Below are 26,345 nucleotides of genomic sequence, written 5' to 3'. Positions count from 1 at the left end.
TCAGCATAGGGTTCTTTGGTGTTTGGTTGAGTGTTACTAATAGTGGTATAATAATTTTTTTTTTTTTTTTTGCGTTAAGTTTAGGCAGGTTTGTTAGGTATTCCTCATTCCTTTGGTTTATTTTTACAGCATTTTTTTTTCATGGGGGGATGGATGAGGATAGTGGGATAGAACTCCCATCTATTGATGTTGAAACTAAGGTTCAAGTAATTTTGTCATTAGTGGATGCCTACCGGCATGGGTTTATCAGCCGGGGGCAGCTTATTTTGTGTTTAGTTGAGATCTTAACAACTGAGTAATTATTTATTGATTTCCTTTTTATCTTCTGTGCTGTACAGAAGGCTCTTTAGATTATCGGCGTCCAGGTGAACGCCATCGCTTTTAGTTTCTGTGCTAATTGTTTCGACTTGCACCTCTTTTACTTATTTTTTTTACAAGGGGTGTAGAGTTAGGTTTAGTTCGTGTTTTTTCAAGTGAGGTTTGGTTTCTCACTGACGTGTAATTGTATGTTTTTTCTGGTTAAGTTAGATTAGGGTTTTTAGGTATAGTGGTTATTGTTAGTGATTAATTACAGCCTTCTCCCTGGGAGGTGTTGACGGGTATACTTCGGATACCTGTCTTCGCTACATCATGGAGAAGGTGCACATTAATGTGTGCTCTGCTGCGGAGCTGGCTGCACTCCCAGGAGTCGACCTTGGACAGGCCCAGCGGCTCCTATGCATAAGAGCACAGGTAGGGGTGTTTACGCCAAGCTCATTCCAAGACATGGCGGACCTGGCAGGCATATTATGCCCCCAGGAGATTATCCCCTCCCTAGACTTTTCCGTGCTAAGGGCAGAAAAGGACCCATCCAGTGGGGTTACTCCCACACAGGGTGGGGGTCCTACTTCCAGAAGTTCACCGTCCACTTCAGGCGGTTCCGTTTTCGGTCCTCTGCCTGTAGCCGGGGGTACCGCAATAGGCCCGCAGGTCTATATGCATGATCGCTACCCACCGCCTGCGCAACAGTTTGCACAGGCGGAGAGGGAGCAGGCACCCTCCCAGTCTTATCAGGCAGGGAGTAGGCGCGATGCATTCCCAATTTCCACACAGCCTGATTGCCAGGCAGGAAGGGAAGCTCCTCCCCGACCATTCCAGTCGGTTGAAGGGGGGTCGCGTTTTTCGCAGTCACAGGCTAGTCCAGGTGCGAACTATTCTAGTCCACCTTACCAGCCCTACCGTGATGTGCGAGAGCCTGTTTGCCCTCAGCCATCAACGTCTGCCAATTCTTCGGAATCAAGGCACACGTATCCTGTGGGAAATCCACCAGCAGGATATGCTCAGGATCGCAATGGCCTGAGTCGGCGAGAGGATTTTTGCATGGCCTGGCCGCCACGACATGCTCCCAAGTCTATAACTTACGATGGGACTGGTCGGTCGTGGCATACATTCTTCGGACAATTCGAGGCCTTTGCCACTCAAAGTGGATGGTCTGCCGAAGAATGTACTTTGCAGCTCTACTGGTGCCTTAAGGGTAAAGCTGCGGATTATTATACAACACTTGTGCACCGTGAACCTGCCCCGCAGTTTTACGACCTAGCGCGGCAGATGAAGGAAAGGTTTGACGGGCAACTGCAACCTGAATTCGCCCATGTGGAGTTCACTGGTGCACGCCAAGGCCCAACCGAATCATTGTTGGAGTGGGCTGACCGCCTTACCCAGCTAGCTTCTGACGCATTTCTGGGTATCCCCACAGAGCAACTGGAGCGACAGATCATCACTCGCTTCTGTCAAGGCTGCTCTGATCGGGAGGTAGGTCAACAAGTGTTGAACCAGCGGTTTGCTACCCTCAAGGATGCCACCCTCCATGCTCAATGGGTTCAGCAGACCGCACGCGCTTTCGGTAAGCACCGCAAAGAAGTGCGCTTTGTGGCCTCGGAGGATGAGCCAACTCATCTGGTACAGAGAGTAGAGGCACATCCCACAGACCACAGGTCTCCTGAGACACAGGACGATCGGTTATACCGTGTCGAACAGGACCTAGCCACGATCAAGAAAAGGCTGGATCAGTCTCAGGCAGACTTGCGACGAGAGGTCCAGTCGCAGATTGCTCCATTGACCAATCAGGTGGAGCAGCTTACCATCATGGTGAAGCAGCTGTGCCAACAGGCATGGCCCCCTTCGCCAGCTCCTCGGCGTGCCCCGGTGCGCGCTTTATCTCCTGGACCATCTCGTCCTCCACCTCGTTCCTCTCCCATTCCTTCTCCTCGGGCGGCACCTCGTACCAATACCCCTGCCCAGCGTGCACCTACATCAAGTGCATGTTTCAATTGTGGGGGGCAAGGGCATTTCCGGAGGGATTGTCCTTCACCACGCAAGGAGGGTAATACACCCCAAGCTGCGGATACAGTGTCAGCCGTGGCAGAGGATGAAAGGGATGAGTTAAACGAGGAGGGGTCAGGGGAGGAGGCCGACCCCTGGCCCGACCTAGATCTGGCCGGGTTTTACCAGTAGGCAATTCCTCGTCTAAGAGCCCCTTTTCAGATCAGGAGGGGCAAGAACCTCTCTCGGATGGCAACCAGACCTTGACCGATGATCAGGTGAGGACTTTCATTGATTTCGTGGACCAGCTGGACTCATCTGCAGACAGTGCAACAGAGCCCGCTGCCGGTCCCGAGATACTTGGACTGGGAGATCCCAATGAATCCCAACCTACATGTGTGTATCATGGGTACAGCCAACATTACAGGTGAAGGCGTGCCTCCCACCCAGAAGGTTGGTGCGGAGGAGGAAGTCAAGGACCATGGGGAGCAGGCAATTGTCTGCCAGCTGAGTTCTACTTCACTGCTCAGAGTTCGCCTTAAGATCGGCAATAGACTAATACGAGCTGTAGTAGACACGGCAGCCCAGGTCACTTTGATCTCCGACAGGGTCTATAAAAAACTGGACCCACAGCCATGTGCAATCCGAGAAGTCACTCTTAGGAATGCAGGCCGCGACCTCACCATGAAGGGGTTGGTGGTCGGCCCAATTACTATTCAGCTGGGCCAGCATTTCTTTGACGAGGATGTCCACGTTGCTCCCATAGAAGATGATATGCTTCTTGGGTTAGACTTTCTCCGACGCCATCGAATTGATGTTCACATCAAGGACATGGAGCTCGTCATGGAGAACCAGGCCATCCCACTTGAGTTTGGAATTACTCCAGACAAGGACCGGGTGGCCACAGTCACACTCCAGTACCGAGTAGTGGTGCCTCCCAACGCCGTGAAAAGAATTACTGGGGTGATTGACCAGCGGATGAATACATTCGTGGTCGAACCTTCTGCAGGGCTACCAGTGCTTATCCCATACACTTTACATGATGGGGGAATTTCGTGTTGCACCTACGTGGTCAACCCTACCGATAGGAGCATGCATATTCCCCGAAATAGTGTAATCGGAAAGGCACGCGAGGTGTTTGAAATTCAGACACCTACACCAGCAGAAGGTGACAACATTAGTGTGTTACAAGCTGTGGAATCTGGAGAACAGTTAGAACTCCCAGAACACATTGCAGACCTTTTCCAACATTCGAGTTCCCTCTCTTTGGACCAGGAACAGGAGCTTAAGCGTTTGCTAATAACATACAGCGATGTGTTTGCCAGGGATGAATTCGACCTTGGCAATTTCACAGCTATTACGCACCCAATTGACACTGGAGCCGCTAACCCAATCAAGCAGGGTATGCGAAGAACTCCTCTTAGCTTTGCAGCAGAGGAGAAAGCCCATCTGGACAAAATGGAGCGTGCTGGAGTGATCCAGCAATCCCAGTCTGCATGGGCGTCGGCTCCGGTGTTGGTTCGCAAGAGAGATGGGGGCGTCCGTTGGTGCATAGATTATCGAGCACTTAACGCTGTCACCAGGAAGGACACCTATCCACTCCCAAACATAGAGGAGTGCCTGGACACTCTGTCCGGCAGCAGGTGGTTTTCGAAACTGGATGCAAATTCAGCCTATTGGCAGGTGCGCATCCAGGATCAGGACCGCCATAAGACCGCTTTCATAACGAAGTATGGCCTCTATGAATTTGTCCGCATGGGTTTCGGCCTATGTAATGCCCCGGCCACTTTTTCGAGGGCCATGGATTTGATCCTTCGGGGGCTGACTTGGGAGATAGTGTTGGCCTTTCTAGACGATGTGATAGTGCTTGGTACTTCCTTTGAGGATCATGTGCGGAATCTCACGCATGTGTTAGAGCGGTTTTGGAGCTACCAGCTGAAACTGAAGCCCAAGAAATGCGACCTCTTCCAGAAGAGAGTTGAGTTCTTGGGGCGGGAAGTGGGGGAAAATTACATCTCCCTCAAAGCTGACCATGTAGAAGCAGTTCAAGCGTGGCCAGCCCCCACCACGACCAAGCAGGTCGAGCAGTTTCTAGGCTTGGTTAATTACCACCGCTCTTTCCTCAAGGATTATGCAGCAGTGGCGGTCCCACTCTACGAGATCACTGGCAAAAAACAGTTCCACTGGGGACCAGAACAGAATCAGGCTTTCCAGAAGATCAAAGATCTAATGACGCAGGCCCCGGTACTGACAATGCCCAACCTAACGGATCCGTTCATGTTAGACACAGATGCGTCTAATTATGCAATTGGAGCGGAGCTCAGCCAAATACAGGAGGGCAAGGAGAGGGTTATTGCTTATGGTAGCATCGCCCTTACTCCAGTTCAACGTCGGTACTGTGTCACCAGACGGGAACTGCTAGCCGTAGTCATGTTCACAAGGCAATATCGGCATTATCTTTTGGGTCGCTCCTTTACTGTGCGTACAGATCACAGTAGCTTGAGGTGGCTCTTGGGGTTCAGGTACCCCCAGGGGCAACTAGCGAGGTGGCTGGAAGAACTTAGCCAATATGATATGCGGATCGAGTACAGAGCAGGACGTCACCACGTCAATGCGGATGCACTCTCCCGTATCCCGGAGCAATCCAACCTGTGCGAAGATTACCGCATGGGTATAACCCCCGAGGATTTGCCGTGTGGGGGTTGCCAATATTGTCAGAGGGCACACCAGAATTGGTCATCCTTTGCGGAAGACGTAGACAATGTGGTCCCCCTTCAGGTTCGGTCAAGCAAGACCACCCCCAATACAATCAGGGGAAGGACCAATGGAGGGGAGTCATCCTCCGATGACATGGTAAGGACATAAAGGCAGGTAAGGCCCCCAAAAGCTGTTTCACACTGCTTGGGGCATGGGAGGATCAAGGCCCAAAGGGTCCTCCTCAGAAAGGGTCTGGGCTATGAGGTGCCCAGAAACACCCCTAGCGGGGGTATCTGTATGGTCCCATCCCTCCAATCGACAGGTGGGGACCCAGCAGGCCACCCTGCACCCACTTCTCCAGTGACTCGCTCTATTGCTTCAGCAGGTTTGCTTGATTGGTACAAGTCCTGCAGAAGTTATATTCAAAGATATGTTTCCCCCAGTGTGACAGGAGTTCTGATACCTTGCAGAATTTGAGGTCACCCCCATGCCAGAAGTGATCCTGCACTTGGGATGTCACCAGTCCCAAGAAGGTCCCAGCACACCAGCCGTAAAGGTAGAGGTATGTGCTTTTCCCTAGTAATTACTGATCAGTCCTCGGCCGAGCTGAAGACTTGGCCAACAGGCTGGTAGATGGGCTACAGGTTTGGACCCAGACTCTTTGAAGGCATTGGGAAGGGAGTGTTAACAGGCTGGTCCACATGGTCAATCAGGAATGATCAAAGGGGGACCAGTCGCAGAGGAACTGGAGACACATTAAGAGCTCAGTGTGTGCACATGGGTTGGCCAGTAAAGCCCCGGCTAACCTTTAGGTTAGGCAATTTGTCTGCTTGCGGGCTGTTTAGCAGAGGGTTAGTAGCCCAAAGGACAGTCTTGGGGCCCACATACCGGCTGTCCCAGCGGCCCAGGTGCCCCACCCCTAGAAGGTGGGGCAGGTGCAGGCTGTAGCCCCTTCGCATGGCGGAGGGGGGAGTGAGGGGAGGAGTAAGTGCATTTATTATGCAAATATTGATTTTTGAAATTTATTGTTGAGTCTTTATATCCTCCGCGAGGATACAATTATTTTATTACTGCCGTTAAGGGGGGTCAGTTACCTCATTTATATTTTGTAGCTTTATATTTTTGGACCGTTTATTCAGTTCGAACGGCATAGGAACTCTGACGGAGGGATATTGACGATATCCCTCAGGACTTTCTATCCCCCTATTGCTTCCCAATTTGGTCGCATTTACCGGGGTGAAGCTTACCAGGGGGACTCGCGTCCCCACCAGGAAGCTTCAATGCGACGGGGAAGAGTGTAGTGGGGAGCGACTTCGGACTGACTCGGACTTACTCGGACCGACTCGACGACCGTCGGACTGCCCTCGGTTTCCGAGGGCGCAAACCCGCCGGGCCTAGACAGTGAACAGTACGAGCCCGACCAGACATACTTGTTCCTTGGGCCTTGGGCAACCAGAATCCTACCTTACTGCAGTAGAGAAAACGCCAGTCAAAGGTAAGAACTGTTGCACAATAGTTCACTCAATGTTTGTAGTAGGCCGGCCACCACTACAGTATTTAGCTAGGCAGCGCATATTCAGATAGAGTTAAGAGTGAACACCAAGTTCACCAAGAAAAAAGAAAAATCCCACGATGCCAAGGTGCCAGACTGGGGAATGGGGAGGGGTGGAGAGAGAGAGAGAGACCAATCAACAGAAGAAACCGCACGTACTGGCGCATTCTTGGAGGTCATGAACTGTCTGTCACAGACTAATCATAGCAATCTACACGCGCACGCAAATTCCTTTGCCTTGTGGTTTTGCCAGCCAGCTGTCGGAATGTGCTTTGAAGTTTCATGGCAGCCTGGCCTGGCTGGCCTGAAAGGGTGTCGAGTTTCAATCAATACCTACTGTTGTTTTATTCCTGTTTTAAAAAATGTCGTTTCACCTGATAGAAACGCGGAGATCGGGAATGTGTTACAGCTGTAGGGAAGAGGTTTTTGTTGTGTGTTGCACTTTGTGTGTGTGTGTGTGTGTTTGTTTGTTTTTCTCGGTTTGTTTTTCTTCTTTCTTTTTTCATAAACACCAAACATGTCCTTTCCAATGTGGCCTTGGTGCCCCTCTGACTGACTTAACCCGTTCCTTCCGCAATTCTCTGAGTGCCTTTAATGCCCCCAAACGAGATTCTTTTCGCCCGTCGACAGAGAGGCACACAGGTTGGTAATCCAGCTGTGTGAAGGCAGTCAAGCGGTTCATTGTGTCCCCCTTTCTACGGTCAACTACATGTGCCCGTGAACAATGGAAATATCGATCGGGTGCGAGGTATGAATAGAGCGAGCGCTGATGAGCGCTCAGAATCATTTGTTCCACACAAAACCAGGTACCTGAATGAGGTGACTGGGGTCAGCGAACCCGCATTTCTAACTGATCTCAGCCTTGATCATTATGTACATGGGCAATTCCGCGGTTAGTAACGTTACATTTAAAGAAATTTAGATATTTATTTTTACTGCTAAATCACCATTTATTCATTTCAAGTCAAAATCATCTTAAAACATGTTCATCCTCCCCAGGTCTATGATATAGAAAAGAATGAGTACAATCCAATAAATATTAGAACTGCTATGGCAACTAAAAGGGCTGGTTAGTAACGTTACGAAAAAAGGACATGACAAAAAAAATCAATGTCTTGTAACAAAGAGTGTGCAAAATTTCAAGTTACTTCAAACAAAGTGTTGCATTAATTTCAATTATTGCATCATGACAAATGTGCACGCAAATATTTTTAGCAGTTCGACCGATTGTCCGGAGTAATTCCGCAGGTCATTTCACCCTTCTGTACTTGACAAAATGTCACACGACTTCTGGAGTATTTAAATGTATTCATCTTTTACCTTTTAGCAAAAATTTAAGGAAAAAATTTCAAAGCAACCCACTGTAATTTGCATTTAAGTGAATTTCTGCATCCCCAGTCCCACATGTACATTTTAAATGATGGTTTTAGATCTCGCAAAATCAATAAATATGAAAAATAAAATCTACTGAATTTGAAAGACCTTAGTGATTGGTGAACATCCATGGCATTAGTTGATACCTAAATTAAAGAGTAAGATAAAGAGGCACATTTCTTTTATCCATGTCATGTCCACCTAACTGCGGAATTGCCCACATGTTCGTACGAGTTTACAGCAGAACAAGCAAAACACTAAATCAGGAAAAGGTACATAATACTGTAAAACCCCCTTTTTTTAAACAGCAGGAGAACAAATCCTGATAGAATAAACTCTGATCTTTTTATCAAACCCACTTTTCTGAGCATTTTAACACAAAGAAACATGAATTTAGGCCACTGAAGCAGGCACCCTTGTCTTCATTTTGGGAACCAGGTAAACCAAGTTCCCGTATATCAGTTGCTCCCACGGGAACCTGGTAAACCAGGTTCCCGTAAGGAACGGGTTAAGTGCCCTGGCCTCTTGGAAAAAGTGCCCTTTTACTAAATGGCCTTGCCCCTCCAAAATCCTATTTCGAGGCCTGTTAACCCATATCAAGTTATCTCTAAAAGAGGTTTTAACTGTTTCAACATTTCTTCTATCATGAATATTTTTCTTAAGTAAAATGCAAATCCTCTGGAGATTCATGGTGATTTGAGTAATAGGACCTCAGTACTTCATATGACGTACGTTGGTTTTAAAAACAGCTCACTATGTCACTGGATGCGAAGACGTCTGGTGAACTCCAGATCACTGAACATACATCTAGGCAATTTCCAGCTATGGTGTATTTATCAATGATAAAAGATAAAATATGTCATAATTAGGTAAGTATGAGTTGTTAAATGTGAATTACCTCAAAGTCTTGAGTTTCATCATTCCAGTTTGGATTCAAGTGACTCACTCTAGCACTGAGATTGGTTGTAATCAGATACCTGGATTGAGAGACAAAGTCAAATGGATTGGTTATGAAATGCAATTGCCATCTTTATGATGACTCATAGGCAGCAATACGATTGTATCTGCATTATTTGAACACAGCATGCAAATATTTAATCTTCAGGTAGCTCTGTTCTTCGTCTGCCTATACCAGCTGCCAACTTCACAATAATGTAGAAAAGATAATGATCTGTCATCAGCCGTAACATTTTATACAGATATATGTGTTTAATGTACATCAACACCTTGTGCTATCACACATTGTGTGAAAGAGAAAGTCAAGGCCCTTACGTCATAAAGATCTATTCTATGGTCTCTGTGCACTACGCAATTGACATGTTCCGAGCAAGATGCATCATAGGTACATTATTTCTAGTTGTAATTTCATATGATGGACCCACAATCACACAGATTTTGAGTTGAAGTCTTGCTGAACACAGCACTGTCCAGGGTTTACCATTAAACAACATCATGACACTTGTCCAAATTCATATCATGCATTATTTCAAATGTTTCAATTATGTGCCCTCTCCCCTTCCTTCCTTCTCTCTCTCTCGTAGGTCAAACTGCTAATTGCATGGAGCTACGCAATTAATGGAGTACATCTGTATTTAAGATATTATGCTATGAAACTGGCTGAAACACAGTGTGTACAGTAATAGATTGCGCCAGATTGAACGATGCTTACTTTGGCTTCTCCTCTGTTTGATCCACGCCATTGTCGATGGCATCAACCTCCTCCATGAAGTTCTCATAGACTTTGTCATAGATGATGGGAAGGTTGGGGTCATCTGGCTGGAGGTCAAGGGTCAGACGAATGACCTCTTCTCCAAAGTGGAGGTAGACGAGACCTGCACTGCTCAGCTTTGTTGTCCAGGGTTTCTTAGGATTGATGGAGTTCATCGTTTCCTTAAAGGTTCTAGTTGTAGAACAATGGTGAAAACGAATGTTAGTAGAAGGTCTGGGTCTGAGTAACTACTAGTAATGTATTACACGTTCGAAGAAATAGAATCTGCAAAGATAGAATATCTGTGAGGCTAAGCTCAGTATACAAGATCCACTATTTTTTTATGAAGGCTCTTCACGTAAAATGTTTGCATGCATTTTAATTTTGTGACTTTCTTGGTACAATGTAGTCAAGATTAGCAAAATTAAAATGCATGCAGAAGTTCTTGTCTACACTATATGCATTATAGGCTGCCAGTGGCACTTTGTTAAAATGTCAAGACATGAAAAAAAAAACGTCGGCTCCAATATGCAAAATATTTCATGTGCGAAAATTTATATCTTGCTTTATTGTATTATTTTGAGATACATGTACACCGTATCTAAAAATGAGTACTCCTGGTGAAGATATGAGATCTGACTCAGGTAATGCATGGAATACCAGTAAAAGTGCTGACAAGATGGCATTTGACATGACATAACGAACAGGATGATTCTAAGCATGGGATATATATGAAAGATGCATTAAAGCTTCTCTTACTGTCTGGTATCTGAAAAGAGACTTGCAATAATAAAAGAATGAGTTACCAAAAGAATGAAAAAAAAAATTCTGATTTGTTCCCAATTTGTAATTATAACAGGGGTTCAAAAATGATGTGCAAAACAAACAGAACAGAAGAAGAAGAAGAAAGAAAAAAAAAAAAGGAGAGCATGGCACACAAACAGAATTTGTTTTGTTGTTGTTGTTGTTGTTTTTTTTTAGATCAGTGCAGTGAAATATTTGGTATGCTACACTGGTGACAGTGCAGACCTTCATTTCACAGAGACTGAATAGTGATAATTTAGCGAGAGAAGTGTGCTGTACAGGATGGTGGAACATGGATGCACTATTTTTAGGTGATACGCTATCAGCGTATCACCTATTGTGATTGTCAAAATCTCTCTTTATTTCTTTTTATTCTTCTTTCTTTCTGGACAATTTTGTGTCATCAATATCTCAAGAATGACATTACGGAATAACATGACATTTTCAGGGAACATGTCTCATGACAAAATCTAGCCACAATAAGGTTTTCATGACAGTAACATATCTATGACGTCATCTAGGCGCCATTTTGTGATTTTCGGACCATGTTACATGATCGATCATAACTTCATATCTAAAGGTCATGTCTGTATCATTTTCGGCGGACATTAAGTTCAGGTCACGCTCTATCATACATTTTAATGCTAATTACCTAAGACATTATTACGCGCGCGTACGCGCGCGTCAAACTTTTAAAAGGCTCAAAACAACTTACCAATGGGAAATCTCGAAGTTTCAGACAATTTTAAGCGTTTCGCGCGTTCGCGTCCGTCCGCACATTTTCGCGCGTAGTGCGCGTAAGCAAACTGAAAATGCACATTTTTTGACAGATTTGGATTCCTGATACATTAAGTAACAATATCCATTGATTTCCGATCAATTTTGACCTATAACAAAGGAATGCGTTGGCGTCAAAGTTGAAATTTCGTGTGCGCGTCTTTGTGCAAATATAGCGAAAAACATGTCTTTGTTTATTTCGCCATAGCTCTTTAAAACGTCTGGTTACCCTATGTTTTTATTGCATATTACAAAAACATATGAATTGGAAATAACGTTTCAAGTATTAATATTTCCATAATTACATTATGACGTCATCATATCATCATCTGAAATCAAAAAAGTGGAATTAATTTTTTTGAGGTACTGTTTCTGACATTCATTTGCTCGTATCTCTGTTGTTTAAGCTCAATATTATCCCAAATTCAGATATGTTGTACTTTGAACAATTGCCTTTCAAGTCCAAGTCATGGTTTTGAAATTTGATGACGTCATCATACCTTAAATTGTGATTAAAGGTAAAGATGCAAAATCGGACAAGTTTACGTGTAATGTCTATGGGAGGTGATTTTTTTTAAACCATGCATTGACTTGACAACGTTTAAGCACATTTATCTCAGCTGATTTTGCTTCATTTCCTCTGAAACTTAAGTATGTTGTAGCTGAGACAATAAGCTTCAGTAATCATGCATTTTATTTTTTGAAATCTCATCATCAGGTTGACAATTTTGCAGTTTAAAACTGAAAATGAGAATGGAATGTGGACAAAACGATTCCCGATTCAGCTTTCACATACATAAGTTTACGTTCCTCATATTTTCTCGCCGAGACGTATGGCCGAGTGGTTAAAGGCGACGTCTCAGAGACGTGAAGTTGCGGGTTCGAACCCCACAAGATCACGAAACAAAATACTTAGCTATTTTACTTTTTTTTTCAATTTTGTATTACATATTCGTCCATGTAGAAATCACGTTCGTATATAAACGCACCTATACACACACACAGACACACAGACACACACCATATCCCTCTTTTTTGTGTTGGAGACCACATTGCTTCGACTGCTGCAAAATTTTGCAGGCTGACTTTGTCAAACCGATCATAGTATGTAATGACGACGACTGAGGTGTTGTACTTTGAACAATTGTCTTTCAAGACCATGTCATTGTTTTGTACTTTGATGACGTCATCACATTGAAAATTGTGATTAAAGGCAAGGTATCAAAACCAGCCGATTATAGGCTTTATGTCTACGGCGCGTATTTTTCCCAAGTTGCCAGAAATGGCATAGCGACATCAGTCGTTACAAGGCCGCATTTCCGTCTAGCAATGCAATACATGTTCACGCGGCCACGATTGTTGAGTGGGCATTGACTTTTCCCCCTGTAATATCTATACATTTCTTTTTTCCCTTACCATTTCCGGGGATGTCCCGTGGCCGAGTGGTTAGAGAAACGGTTTTGCATGCACGCTCAATATAACTTCAAGGTGCCTATATCACATTCTTTTCTTTGTCGATCACAGATGACCGACACCTGATGACCCCAAGCGTATCACCTAACTCGTCAGCGTGACGAGTTTCATATCTCGTTTATTCTTCTTTCTTTCTGCCACATTTTGTGTCGTCAATATCTCAACAATGACATTACGGAATAACATGACATTTTCAGTCAACATGTCTCATGACAAAATCTAGCCACAATAAGGTTTTCATGACAGTAGCATATCTATGACGTCATCTAGGCGCCATTTTGTGATTTTCGGAACTTGTCACATGATCGATCATAACTTCATAACTGGATATCATTTCTGTATCATTTTCGGTGGACATAAAGTTCAGGTCACGCTCTATCTTACTTTTTAACGCTAGTTACCCAGGTCTTCATTACGCGCGCGTTTGCGCGCGTCAAAATTTTAAAAGGCTCAAAACGACTTCCCAATGGGAAATCTCGAAGTTTCAGACAATTTTAAGCGTTTCAAACATTTTCTCGCGTGCGCGTCCGTCCGCGCAATTTCGCGCGCAGAGGGCGTAAGCAACATGAAAATGCATTTTTTTTGACTGATTTGGATTCCTGATACTTTGAGTAACAATATCCATTGATTTCCGATCGATGTTGACCTATAACAAAGAAATGCACTGGCGTCAAAGTTGAAATTCCGCGTGCGCGTCTTTCTGCAAATATAGTGAAAAAACATGTCTTTGTTTATTTCGGCATAGCTCTTTAAATCGTCCATTGACCCTATATTTCTATTGCATATTACAAAAGCATATGAATTGGAAATAACGTTTCAAGTACCAATATTGCCAGGAAAACTCATGACGTCATCATATCATCATCTGAAATCAAAAAAGTGGAATTAATTTTTTTGAGGTACTGTTTCTGTCATTCATTTACTCGTATCTCTGTTGTTTAAGCTCAATATTATCCCAAATTCAGATATGTTGTACTTTGAACATTTGCCTTTTAAGTCCATATCATGCTTTTGATATTTGATGACGTCATCATACCTTAAATTGTGATTAAAGGTAAAGACGCAAAATCGGACAAGTTTACGTGTATTGTCTATGGGAGGTGAGTTTTTTTTTAACCATGCATTGACTTAACAACGTTTAAGCACCTTTATCTCACCTGATTTTGTTTCATTTCCTCTGAAACTTAAGTATGTTGTAGCTGTGACAATAAGCTGCAGTAATCATGCATTTTATTCTTTGAAATCTCCTCATGAGGTTGACAATTTTGCAATTTAAAACTGAAAATGAGAATGGAATGTGGACGAAACGATTCCTGATTCATCTTTCACGTACATAAATCTACGTTCCTCTAATTTTCTCGTCGAGACGTATGGCCGAGTGGTTAGAGGCGTCGTCTCAGAAACGTGAGGTTGCACACGTACGGGTTCGAACCTCACAAGAGCACGAAAGAAAATAATTATTTTTTTAATTTGTTTTTTCTTCAATGGAGTACTACACCTTCGTCCATGTAGAAATCACGTTCGCATGTAAACACAACTATACGCACACACTCACATAGTATCCCTTTGTTTTGCGTTGGAGACTGCATTACTTCGACTGCTGCAAAATTTTGCAGGCTGGGCTTTTCAAACTGATTTAAAATATTGTAATAAGATGAAATTTGTTCATATCAATTCAGTAACACAATGTAGTCGTGGTTACTTTGTGCTGATTTATACATGGAACAAGCTATACATTGTAAAAAAGGTATTTGAATTGTTCCTTTAAGTCAGTCTTCTGTATTGATGATTATTTGTCAATTAGTGGTTTTTGTGGAGTTTCAGATAGTGATAAAAAGTATAGATGATAAGTACAGCGATAATTCCTACAGTTAGTTCAAAGTTGTGTTACAGAGGTTTGATACATACATTTAGCATTGTGTGTGTGTGTACGTGTGTATACAGGTTGGCCATATGACACATTCTAGACAATTAATCTTAATTAATTAGCAAACGTGATCAGCTATGGAACTGAATATGGTACTAATGTATGATGTTAATGATTCTAATTAAACTGTGACGAGTTTAAAGGGATAGCTTAACTGTGTGTAAAAATAAAGCAATTATAAGGAAACTAGCAGCACCCGTGGAAATCCACGGGTCTGAGGGGTTTTATTTTTTTTTCTCATAATACGATTTTGCACATTTTTATTGAAGAAATAAAAAGAAAAGTCTTCTCATTCTTTCGTTAATTGTGCTGTCTTCTAAATGACCACCCTTCCCAGAAATTGTATAATACATTTTTGTAGTATATGCCAGGCGATCCGGTCCATTGGTAGGGATCATTCCCGCCACTACTTGCTTTTATTATAGAACTTGAGTTTCGAGGGGTTGTTTGCACCCGTTGAAGTCCAACAGTTGTCTTGTTGCCCCTCACCCCTCCCCCCCCCCCCTCACGCACACACACATTTCCACCTCCGCAGGGCAAAAAACAAAAACATTCAGGGAAAAATTACCAAAAACGCAAATGAGATTCCCCGCGAAAGTTCTGCCCACAGGTTGTTCCCGTCGAAACGGGAAGATATTAACACTATGACTTTGATTACCCCCTGCTCTTGCATCCACGCGGGCACCCGCGGGAATCCACGGCTGGTCTCAAGGCCTCGGTTTGTTTTGTGTTTTTTTTTTTTCATGTTTCTTTTCCCCACGTTATGAGAGAAAAATAAGATATTTTCGTCTTCATAATTTTGCTCCCTCCTTGTTGTTTTTAATCACCAAAACTTGGCTTGATATATCATATTAATATAGAACTACATCTGCTTCAGATTGTACGTTATCATAATTAATATTAGGCCTACAATTATTGCTCCTATTATTGTTATTATTATATCATTATTATCATTATCCTTATCATTATTATTATTATTATTATTATTATTATTATTATTATTATTATTATTATTATTATCATTGTTATTCTTTGGGGAGGGGGAGATCATAGTCATCAGGTTTAATGGGCACCCGTGGGAGTAGGTTCTCACGACCTCGTATTTTTTTTCTTTAATATTTTTCCCATGTTATGGAAGAAAGAAGAATACAATGTATATACATCACTGCATTCATCTTCATTTGCTCCCTCTTTTTTTTTATCGTCACCAAAACTTGGTTTGATAGACCATAGAACCACACATTCTATTTCCACTTGCAATTTTAAAAATAGGCGGTCGGCAAAGCGAGGTTTTCCTCTACGTCCGCTCATCTTATGAATATGTATGATTACAGCAGCTCTGCAGTAAACGAATGGACACAGCTGCGCGTGTAATCTGATATGTAAGGGTACGATCGGCAAATATATTTAGCCGCGTCCTTAACAGTCTGCGTACAATGACACCGGACTTGAGAGCAAACGGCGAGCAAACTAAATGACGTACCTGAGCTGCATATAGTATTCTGCAGTTGTGCAAAATACAATTACATAACCAACGTTCGTTGTTTTCATTTGGGGCGCCAATAATGGCGAACTGTACGTAAATGCCCTTGTACTCCATATCACGCACACACAGATTCGTGTAACCATCGTCAATACATTCAGTACACGTAACAGGCGGAGGCAAAGGTACATCACAGAACTATATACACACAGTGTAGAGTGTGTATAGAGTTCTGCGAGGTATAGTAGTACATTGTGTGTGTGCGTGCGCGTCCGCCGGAAGATGTCAGAGATTTCGCTGCACCATCATCTTTAGTATCCCCCAGTGTCTCTGCAAGCTAAAAGATGGAAGATCGAGAAAGCAGGAGGCCAGCGCAGGTTCCGTGAATATTGAAACGCTCGGCTCTTTCGTCACGCACAAAAATGCATTATGCATATAGCTAATTAATTTTTCTTTTTCGTCCTCGACGTCGACACGGAGGCGGAGAGGGGACGAAACCCACGCCATTCGATGTAGGATACTCTCCTGCGGCCGACGGCACCGGTCGCAACTGCCCGGAGCCGACGGCTCGGGAGGAGATAGAGAAACCAGCAACGCCGAAATAAAACAGGAAATACATAAGGCCGCGACAACAACAACAACTTCGAGTATTATAGTATAGGATTTTAGGGGAATTTGATAACCATGCCTATAATAATTTCATACAGGTACTAATAGCTGCCTCATGTTCATGTGATCGATCGTCTTGTCAATAGCAAACTGACAACGTACGATGAATATGTTATACATTGAACAACTTTCAAGTCCATATCGTTATTTTCTAATTTGATGACGTCATCATGCTAGAAGGTATGGTTAAAGGCGAGATATCGAAATCAGCGAAGATTGTACGTTATGTCTATGAAAGGGGATTTTTGTTTTTTATCCATGCATTGACTCGATAACGCTCGAGCACCTTTACCTCACTTGATTTTGATTTCCTCTGAAACTTAAGTATGTTGTAGCTGAGACAATAAGCTGCAGTAATCATACATTTTATTACCCACGCCGATGAAAATCGGCAGGGGGTTATGTAAAGGGTTCCGTATGTTTGTTTGTTTGTTTGTTTGTTTGTTTGTTTTTTGTTTTTTTGTTTGTTTGTTTGTTTGTTTGTTTGTTTGTTTGTTTGTTTTTTGTTTTTTTGTTTGTTTGTTTGTTTGTTTGTTTTTTTGTTTGTTTGTTTGTTTGTGTACAAGATAACAAGAGAACGGGTAAACGGATTTGCACGAAATGTTCAGGGAATGTTTGGATAATGACAGGAAAGAATCGATTAGATTTTGGTGATAATCGGTTGACCCTTGCAAATTCTGTGTGACCTTGAAGTTTTGACCCCATGGTATAGTGACCATTCCGAAAATTTCCCGTTTCTCACTTTGCGATTTTCCGCTACCATACGAAGACATAAACTCCCCAACGATCCGACTTCGCTGCTCAAATGTTCGTAAGAATTCCGAAATTTACGTTTAGGCCTATTTGAGGGACTATGTCCTTCTAGATTTATGAAAGTTCGTTCTCCGTCATCACAAACTGGCCCGTATTTTGATGATTTTTCAAATTAACATTGATTGTTTTTTTTCGTTGGAGGAGCATTTTGCTCGGTCGCAGTCACACTGCACGATATGCGTGCTCAATGTCAATGCGTGTGCAAGGCCGCTGAAAATGCATCGCGCTCTACACTGTTGGTGCAAAATTGCACCGGGGACGTTGCGGCGCTCGTTGGTGGCCGAATACTGGTGCAGTAGACATTTGCATTCAACCCTTGCATTGAATAATTCCCGTAGACACTAATCATAGGGGTAATTGCCTAGGGGGTACGTAAATTCTGTTTTTCTTTTTTGCTTTTGTGGATACCATCAAAGATCGTACACTCATACGACCTTTGATATTTGATGATTTTTCAAATTAACATTGATTGTTTTTTTCGTTGGAGGAGCATTTTGCTCGGTCGCAGTCACACTGCACGATATGCGTGCTCAATGTCAATGCGTGTGCAAGGCCGCTGAAAATGCATCGCGCTCTACACTGTTGGTGCAAAATTGCACCGGGGACGTTGCGGCGCTCGTTGGTGGCCGAATACTGGTGCAGTAGACATTTGCATTCAACCCTTGCATTGAATAATTCCCGTAGACACTAATCATAGGGGTAATTGCCTAGGGGGTACGTAAATTTTGTTTTTCTTTTTTGCTTTTGTGGATACCATCAAAGATCGTACACTCATACGACCTTTGATATTTGATGATTTTTCAAATTAACATTGATTGTTTTTTTCGTTGGAGGAGCATTTTGCTCGGTCGCAGTCACACTGCACGATATGCGTGCTCAATGTCAATGCGTGTGCAAGGCCGCTGAAAATGCATCGCGCTCTACACTGTTGGTGCAAAATTGCACCGGGGACGTTGCGGCGCTCGATGGTGGCCGAATACTGGTGCAGTAGACATTTGCATTCAACCCTTGCATTGAATAATTCCCGTAGACACTAATCATAGGGGTAATTGCCTAGGGGGTACGTAAATTTTGTTTTTCTTTTTTGCTTTTGTGGATACCATCAAAGATCGTACACTCATACGACCTTTGATATCATCACACTCTCGGCTTGCTATAATCAAAATATCCCGCAAGAAAACGGCGTATTTCTCGATTTTTAGCGCTTTTTCCGCGACCCGTCGCGTAGACAATACTCTTAAAACTGGACTTAATTCGCGCGCGCTTGGAAAAGTTCCGATTCTGCACTTTTGACGGTGGAATTTGGGATTTTCGATGGATTTTTGGAGGAGACTTAAGGACTTTCCTGTACGTGAATGAGTGTTAATACCGTATGTGTAATTATGTGATTTGCGTGTGATGTGACTGTAGAACCAAAGATCGTACACTTCAGTGTACGATCTTTGGTAGAACTCACTGGCTGGTGATAAAGCACACTGGCAATTAAGTGGCCGAATTCTGGTAGATGACCGAATGCACATTATGTTTACCCCGACTTTGTACTTAGGCGTGGGTCTGCCGCCTTTGACGGCCCCTCTCTAGTTATTTTTTTTTTTATCTTCTCACCAGGTTGAGTATTTTGCAGCATAAAACTGAAAATGAGAATGGAAGATGGACGAAACGATTCCTGAGTCATCTTTCACATATAAGTTTACGTTCCTCATATTTTCTCGTCGAGACGTATGACTGAGAGGTTAAAGGCGACGTCTCACAGACGTAAGGTTGCACACGTGCGTGATTAAAGGCAAGGTATCGAAAACCAGCCGATTATAGGTTTTATGTCTGCGGGACGTATTTTTCCCAAGTTGCCAGAAATGGCATAGCGACCTCAGTCGTTACAAGGCCGCTTTTCCGTCTAGCAATGCAATAGATGTTCACACGGCCACGTTTAATAGTTGAGTGGGCATTGACTTTCCCCCTGTTATATCTATACATTGTTGTGTGTATTTTTTTTTTTGTCTTACCATTTCCGTGGATGACCCGTGGCCGAGTGGTTACAGAAACGGTTTGGCATGCACGCTCAATATATTTTCAAGGTGCCTATATCACATTCTTTTCTTTGTCGATCGCAGATGACCGTCATCTGATGACCACAAGCGTATCACCTAACTCGTCCTCAATGTGACGAGTTTTCATGTCTCGTTAGGTGATACGCTATCAGCGTATCACCTATTGTGATTGTCAAAATCTCTCTTTATTTCTTTTTATTCTTCTTTCTTTCTGGACAATTTTGTGTCATCAATATCTCAAGAATGACATTACGGAATAACATGACATTTTCAGGGAACATGTCTCATGACAAAATCTAGCCACAATAAGGTTTTCATGACAGTAACATATCTATGACGTCATCTAGGCGCCATTTTGTGATTTTCGGACCATGTTACATGATCGATCATAACTTCATATCTAAAGGTCATGTCTGTATCATTTTCGGCGGACATTAAGTTCAGGTCACGCTCTATCATACATTTTAATGCTAATTACCTAAGACATTATTACGCGCGCGTACGCGCGCGTCAAACTTTTAAAAGGCTCAAAACAACTTACCAATGGGAAATCTCGAAGTTTCAGACAATTTTAAGCGTTTCGCGCGTTCGCGTCCGTCCGCACATTTTCGCGCGTAGTGCGCGTAAGCAAACTGAAAATGCACATTTTTTGACAGATTTGGATTCCTGATACATTAAGTAACAATATCCATTGATTTCCGATCAATTTTGACCTATAACAAAGGAATGCGTTGGCGTCAAAGTTGAAATTTCGTGTGCGCGTCTTTGTGCAAATATAGCGAAAAACATGTCTTTGTTTATTTCGCCATAGCTCTTTAAAACGTCTGGTTACCCTATGTTTTTCTTGCATATTACAAAAACATATGAATTGGAAATAACGTTTCAAGTATCAATATTTCCATAATTACATTATGACGTCATCATATCATCATCTGAAATCAAAAAAGTGGAATTAATTTTTTTGAGGTACTGTTTCTGACATTCATTTGCTCGTATCTCTGTTGTTTAAGCTCAATATTATCCCAAATTCAGATATGTTGTACTTTGAACATTTGCCTTTTAAGTCCATTTCATGGTTTTGAAATTTGATGACGTCATCATACCTTAAATTGTGATTAAAGGTAAAGATGCAAAATCGGACAAGTTTACGTGTTATGTCTATGGGAGGTGATTTTTTTTAAACCATGCATTGACTTGACAACGTTTAAGCACCTTTATCTCAGCTGATTTTGCTTCATTTCCTCTGAAACTTAAGTATGTTGTAGCTGAGACAATAAGCTTCAGTAATCATGCATTTTATTTTTTGAAATCTCATCATCAGGTTAACAATTTGCAGTTTAAAACTGAAAATGAGAATGGAATGTGGACAAAACGATTCCCGATTCAGCTTTCACATACATAAGTTTACGTTCCTCATATTTTCTCGCCGAGACGTATGGCCGAGTGGTTAAAGGCGACGTCTCAGAGACGTGAGGTTGCGGGTTCGAACCCCACAAGATCACGAAACAAAATACTTAGCTATTTTACTTTTTTTCTTCAATTTTGTATTACATATTCGTCCATGTAGAAATCACGTTCGTATATAAACGCACCTATACACACACACAGACACACAGACACACACCATATCCCTCTTTTTTGTGTTGGAGACCACATTGCTTCGACTGCTGCAAAATTTTGCAGGTTGACTTTGTCTAACCGATCATAGTATGTAATGACGACGACGGAGGTGTTGTACTTTGAACATTTGTCTTTCAAGACCATGTCATTGTTTTGTACTTTGATGACGTCATCACACTGAAAATTGTGATTAAAGGCAAGGTATCAAAACCAGCCGATTATAGGCTTTATGTCTACGGCGCGTATTTTTCCCAAGTTGCCAGAAATGGCATAGCGACATCAGTTGTTACAAGGCCGCATTTCCGTCTAGCAATGCAATACATGTTCACGCGGCCACGATTGTTGAGTGGGCATTGACTTTTTCCCCCTGTAATATCCATACATTTCTTTTTTGCCTTACCATTTCCGGGGATGTCCCGTGGCCGAGTGGTTAGAGAAACGGTTTTGCATGCACGCTCAATATAACTTCAAGGTGCCTATATCACATTCTTTTCTTTGTCGATCACAGATGACCGACACCTGATGACCCCAAGCGTATCACCTAACTCGTCAGCGTGACGAGTTTCATATCTCGTTTAAATTAATGACTGTCTATTTCAGAAAAAAAAAAAAATGTTGTCCGTCATTCAATGACCAAAGGTAGACCTTACAGATTATCTTTAATACTTTTACTCACTTACGCCACTCACCTTTGGTGATGGTCATATCTATGGCGACTGGCATCATATACTCCGCCCACATCAACCACAATGTCACAAGTTTCCAGGAGTGCAGGATCCCGAGTACGAATTATTTCTGGATGAAGGGAAGTTCATTGGCATGCCAGAAGTTTCTATGCAAACTTTAAGTGCGGAAAAACAATTTTATATTGATGTAATGCCTTAAACAGAACCAGATTCAAATAAGCATGTCTAATAATACAAATGAAGGTCACTATGAAAAAGGCATTTCAACATGGAATGATCTACATGTATTGTGAGCAAACATTCAAATGTAGAATGGTTACAACATACACATACACAGTGTGAAGTACCTATTTCCAACAGAATAATCAATTCATTGATTCATCTTACAATGTTTGAGGAACACAGTTTCAAATGTGTCTTTCTTGATTAATTTCAACGTACAGTCTAAATCTGTCTTAACAACCAAATCACTGACACTAATGCTAATCTATCTAGAAGCCCAACATAGAGCACCATCTGACACAAACCTGCATCCTTGTACTGTGGCAAGAGTTTCAACATGAAGCATGCCAGCGTCTCATCACAGTGGAATGTTCCATTGTGAGTGCCGATACGTGCACAGGACCGCTTTGAGGAACTTCCGTTGCCTTCAGACATGGTAGCAAAATCTATGCATTTACAACAAGAACAATGAGAATGTTGAGTAAATATACAAAATCATGTTTCATAGGATACACTATTTTATGTGGTGAGTTTGAAATATCTTGCAAAATCTTGCCAGTTGCAATGTACCCAAGTTTAACTTCAGCAGTTGTCAAATATGATTTTGCTTGGCATTGTTACAAATTTTGACCCACAAATTTCAACCAACAATTCGTAATCATCAGGAGCTTCACCATAAATTCTAGAAATGCCATGCTGCTATGCATAGTATTACTCTACTCTTATAAAGTACATAAAATAATGTGTAGCTGTCTCTTTCCCTAGTTTATTAGAAGGATGTGCACTACTGTTATAATGTAACATGGTCATAACAAAATTCCAGTTACAATGAAGTAAAAATTCAGGCCACAGCATTATTCACTCTATTTTATCAAATGGCTTATTTGTTAAATTATAACAAGATTTTGATATTATGAAAGAAAATAGCTAGTCCCAAGGACTTTGTTACAGTGGGAGTTCACTGTAGATCTCTTCATCCTTTCACATTAACATGCTAAATCAAAGACATACAAGTGGATTCCACATTTGTTGATGTCTAGAAATTACTGCTAACTTGCTTTAAAAGATAGATTATGGAAGGTTGGTGAATTGGGTCCCTTATGGGCCCCAAGGGAAGGATGGTGCCCATTTGAACAAATTAAGATGTTAACCCCTTGGCATGCTACCTGCCAAGTTTGGTGAACTTTCATCACAGAGTTTTCATAAAGAATATGAACATGTTCAATTTAAGTCCCCATTTGCACCCATCGCACCCCACTCCCCTTGGTCCCCAGGGTAGTACACATATACACTAAGTTTCAAGAAAATACCTTCTGCCAATGCATGGATATTGGGGAAATAGTAAAACTTTGAGCATTTGACCTTGACCTTTTTGGACCTTTGACCTTGAGCATGTGCACCTTAAAGTTGACAGGCATAACTTCGCCAACTCATACATATACATGCCAAGTTTCATTAGGATACCTCAAACAGTTTTTTAGTTACGCTGTCCACAAAATTGATTACAGACGGAAGGAGGGATGGACGGACAGATGGATGGACGGACGGACGGACAATCCAAAGACATAATGCCTCTGGCACTACTTCGTGGCGGAGGCATAAAAATACCTTCAGGAAGATCCAACAGACATCCACATAATTTGTTATTTACAAATTTGAGATAAACAGAGTTCAGTATTTCAAACCTGCCATCCCCCAATCCTTCCTTACCCATGTCCACTTTGACTGTTTAGGGAAGAGACGCACCCATCCATACCCCGGCTACACCTAAAGCCAGGCACTCCCAACAACATGTACCACACCGACATACATGAGCCTACATGATGCGTACACACATTGTACACACACATGCGCACATGCACGCGTGCGTGCCCTCAGAGTCATAGACACAGACACCCACATACAAACATGTACACATGTACATACACTTAAAAACATACACAATTGCACTCTGCACACGGACACTCCCACAAACACACACCCATCATTACAATGTGCACATAATGTATAAATACATGGAGCATGACATATCATGCATGGGTATAACAAATTTAAATTTAAAGGGTAAAAAAGTCAAAACATTAACATCTTGGCAAGTTTCAGATAAATTTGATCATGTATCATACACCACCGCAGACTTTTTCTTTTCTCCTAATGTTACACCACCACTGCACTGGCACTACACATACACTGTCTGTCTACAGTATAGCGCAGTGTAGACACTAGATCTAGGACATAGAGGATAGTACAAGTTCTAGAAATCTAGAGTAAGAACCCCAATTTTCGGCCGGCCTCCAAAATCCGGACACTTACCACTTATCAAAAGCCAGCAAATTCTACTGTCGCAACACATGATCACATCGTTTCACATACTGGCACACATAAATTTACACTCGCATGCACAGAATTTTCAGCGGCCTTTTATGCACCGTACAGTTGTATGCGTATTAACATTGCGCGCGTGCCTGAATATTGGGGAATTGACAAGGTGATAATATTTGGGGATTCTGTGAAATTTTATGATCTATTTAACAAAATCAATATTGGGAAAAAGCAGGTTGATATATTTAACATAATGTTGCATTTATTTATTATAACCAGTTAGATATAATTTTGTAGAGTATAGACTCTAGTACTATTATTTGAGTTGAACAAAGGGTGCAAAAATTGGGGGTTTTACTCTAGGCCTACTTACTTCTTACCAATACTTTGACCGAAAGATCGGTCTGTATCTGGTCGTCGCGGATATGTTCCGCTCTGCAGAGACTGTGTCTGGCTTCAACTTAGTTCAATAATCAAGGATCCGGAGGAGATCAAACGAGTGATAACGTCAATACATCGACATCATGCCCATACATAAAAAGACTCGACTCCTCTCTGCCTGGACACAGATCTTTCTAATACTAAACTAGCCTGACCAGACACTGTGCTGCGCACAGGGTCTGACATGTGTTAGTGTTTCAACGTTGTAAACGACCGTCACTATTGACGGCAAAATCACATAAAATACCTTTTATTTTGTATGATTTTAAGAGTAATATAATTTGCAACACTTACCTACAGCGTATTTTCCTGATGGTTGAGTTGAATTCGGCGTTTTGTTGGTATCCAGACCTTATTGTTGAATTTTTCGGAGTAGATCGTGCGGTGGCATCTTTTCCTTCGAGAGCTTCACAAAAGCAACAAACTACTACGCATGCGCATTCAGAAGTAGTTGCTTTTTACGTACGCCCGTGCGCCCGTGCGTTTCATGTGTTACCTAAAGCTTGTAGTAGATCCGCGCGTGCTGCACCGGCAATGATTTGAACTTTTTTAGTCGGGGTCATCCGACTATCTCATCACTTCCGCCCCGACTACCTACGTTGTAGTATACGAGAGTGAATGCCATTCATATAACACGCAGATGAGGAGTGAAGCAGTAAGGACGTTTACAGACCTGATTTCAGCCATAGATTTCGGTAAGTTTTAGACGTAATTAAACAAAAAATCGCATACCGGTTATTGAATGATGGTCATAGATTACGATAATTCCTTATATTTTAGTTTTCCACAATTAATAAAGATATTCATGAAGGAAACAGTGAACGATAACAACGTCCGCGAAGGAAAAGAGGTGCAGCGCTGTCGCCAGCGCTGCGTGTAGTTAATACTAAACTAGACATTTGTAGATCAAGGTCTAACGTTACTAGTTTACAATGTCTACCTACTAGTACTACACATGTACTACTACTAGACATGTTGTCTTCTCGACCTAGTAGAGTCTACTAACTGTTAGTAGGTTACAACACTGCGTCAACAGTGGCAAGTGCCTGTGAGTGGTGTTTGTGCACTGCATGTGCATGCAGTGCACATGCAGTTTATGCAGTGCAGTGCGGTGTAACATAAGAAACCTACATGTACATTAATTTGTGGGACTACTACTAGTACTACTAGACCTGCAAGTTCAACAAGGCACGGATTATTTATACAGTCAAGTTGGCAATGTATAACAGAAAACTCACTTACGTGGTGAAACACACGAATGCCAAAGTTTATTGTTCTTTAGCTTTAACTGGTAAGCTGTATCGCTAGACGTTCTACGGAGGGCATTAATTTGCCGAAGAATTATTTTAAACATTTGTGGCGCGACGCGACTCCACGGAATCAAATACAGTATCCCATGTGGATTGCATTTAATTTTCCGCAAATACA

At 42.3% G+C, this 26,345-nt stretch overlaps 1 protein-coding gene across 1 annotated transcript in view; it reads right to left on the bottom strand.

Moving 5' to 3' along the window:
* The window catches only part of LOC139718744 (MYG1 exonuclease-like), a 35,359-nt gene extending 9,073 nt beyond the window's left edge, over nucleotides 1-26,286 (bottom strand). Inside the window, exons 1-5 of the mRNA XM_071630211.1 lie at nucleotides 26,160-26,286; nucleotides 22,460-22,600; nucleotides 21,936-22,041; nucleotides 9,594-9,824; nucleotides 8,823-8,901 (exon numbers count right to left, since the gene is read on the bottom strand). Coding sequence (XP_071486312.1) covers nucleotides 8,823-8,901; nucleotides 9,594-9,824; nucleotides 21,936-22,041; nucleotides 22,460-22,600; nucleotides 26,160-26,271 — 669 coding nt within the window. The 5' untranslated portion in view covers nucleotides 26,272-26,286. The remainder of the gene's footprint in view (nucleotides 1-8,822; nucleotides 8,902-9,593; nucleotides 9,825-21,935; nucleotides 22,042-22,459; nucleotides 22,601-26,159) is intronic.
* Nucleotides 26,287-26,345: the final 59 nt, after the last annotated feature.

Source organism: Diadema antillarum, unplaced genomic scaffold (genome assembly GCF_040938485.1).
Source record: "Diadema antillarum isolate AM-2024a unplaced genomic scaffold, OU_Dant_1.0 scf00000099, whole genome shotgun sequence".
NCBI classification, from domain to species: Eukaryota; Metazoa; Echinodermata; class Echinoidea; order Diadematoida; family Diadematidae; genus Diadema; species Diadema antillarum.
This window is presented reverse-complemented; position numbering and strand designations above follow the sequence as displayed.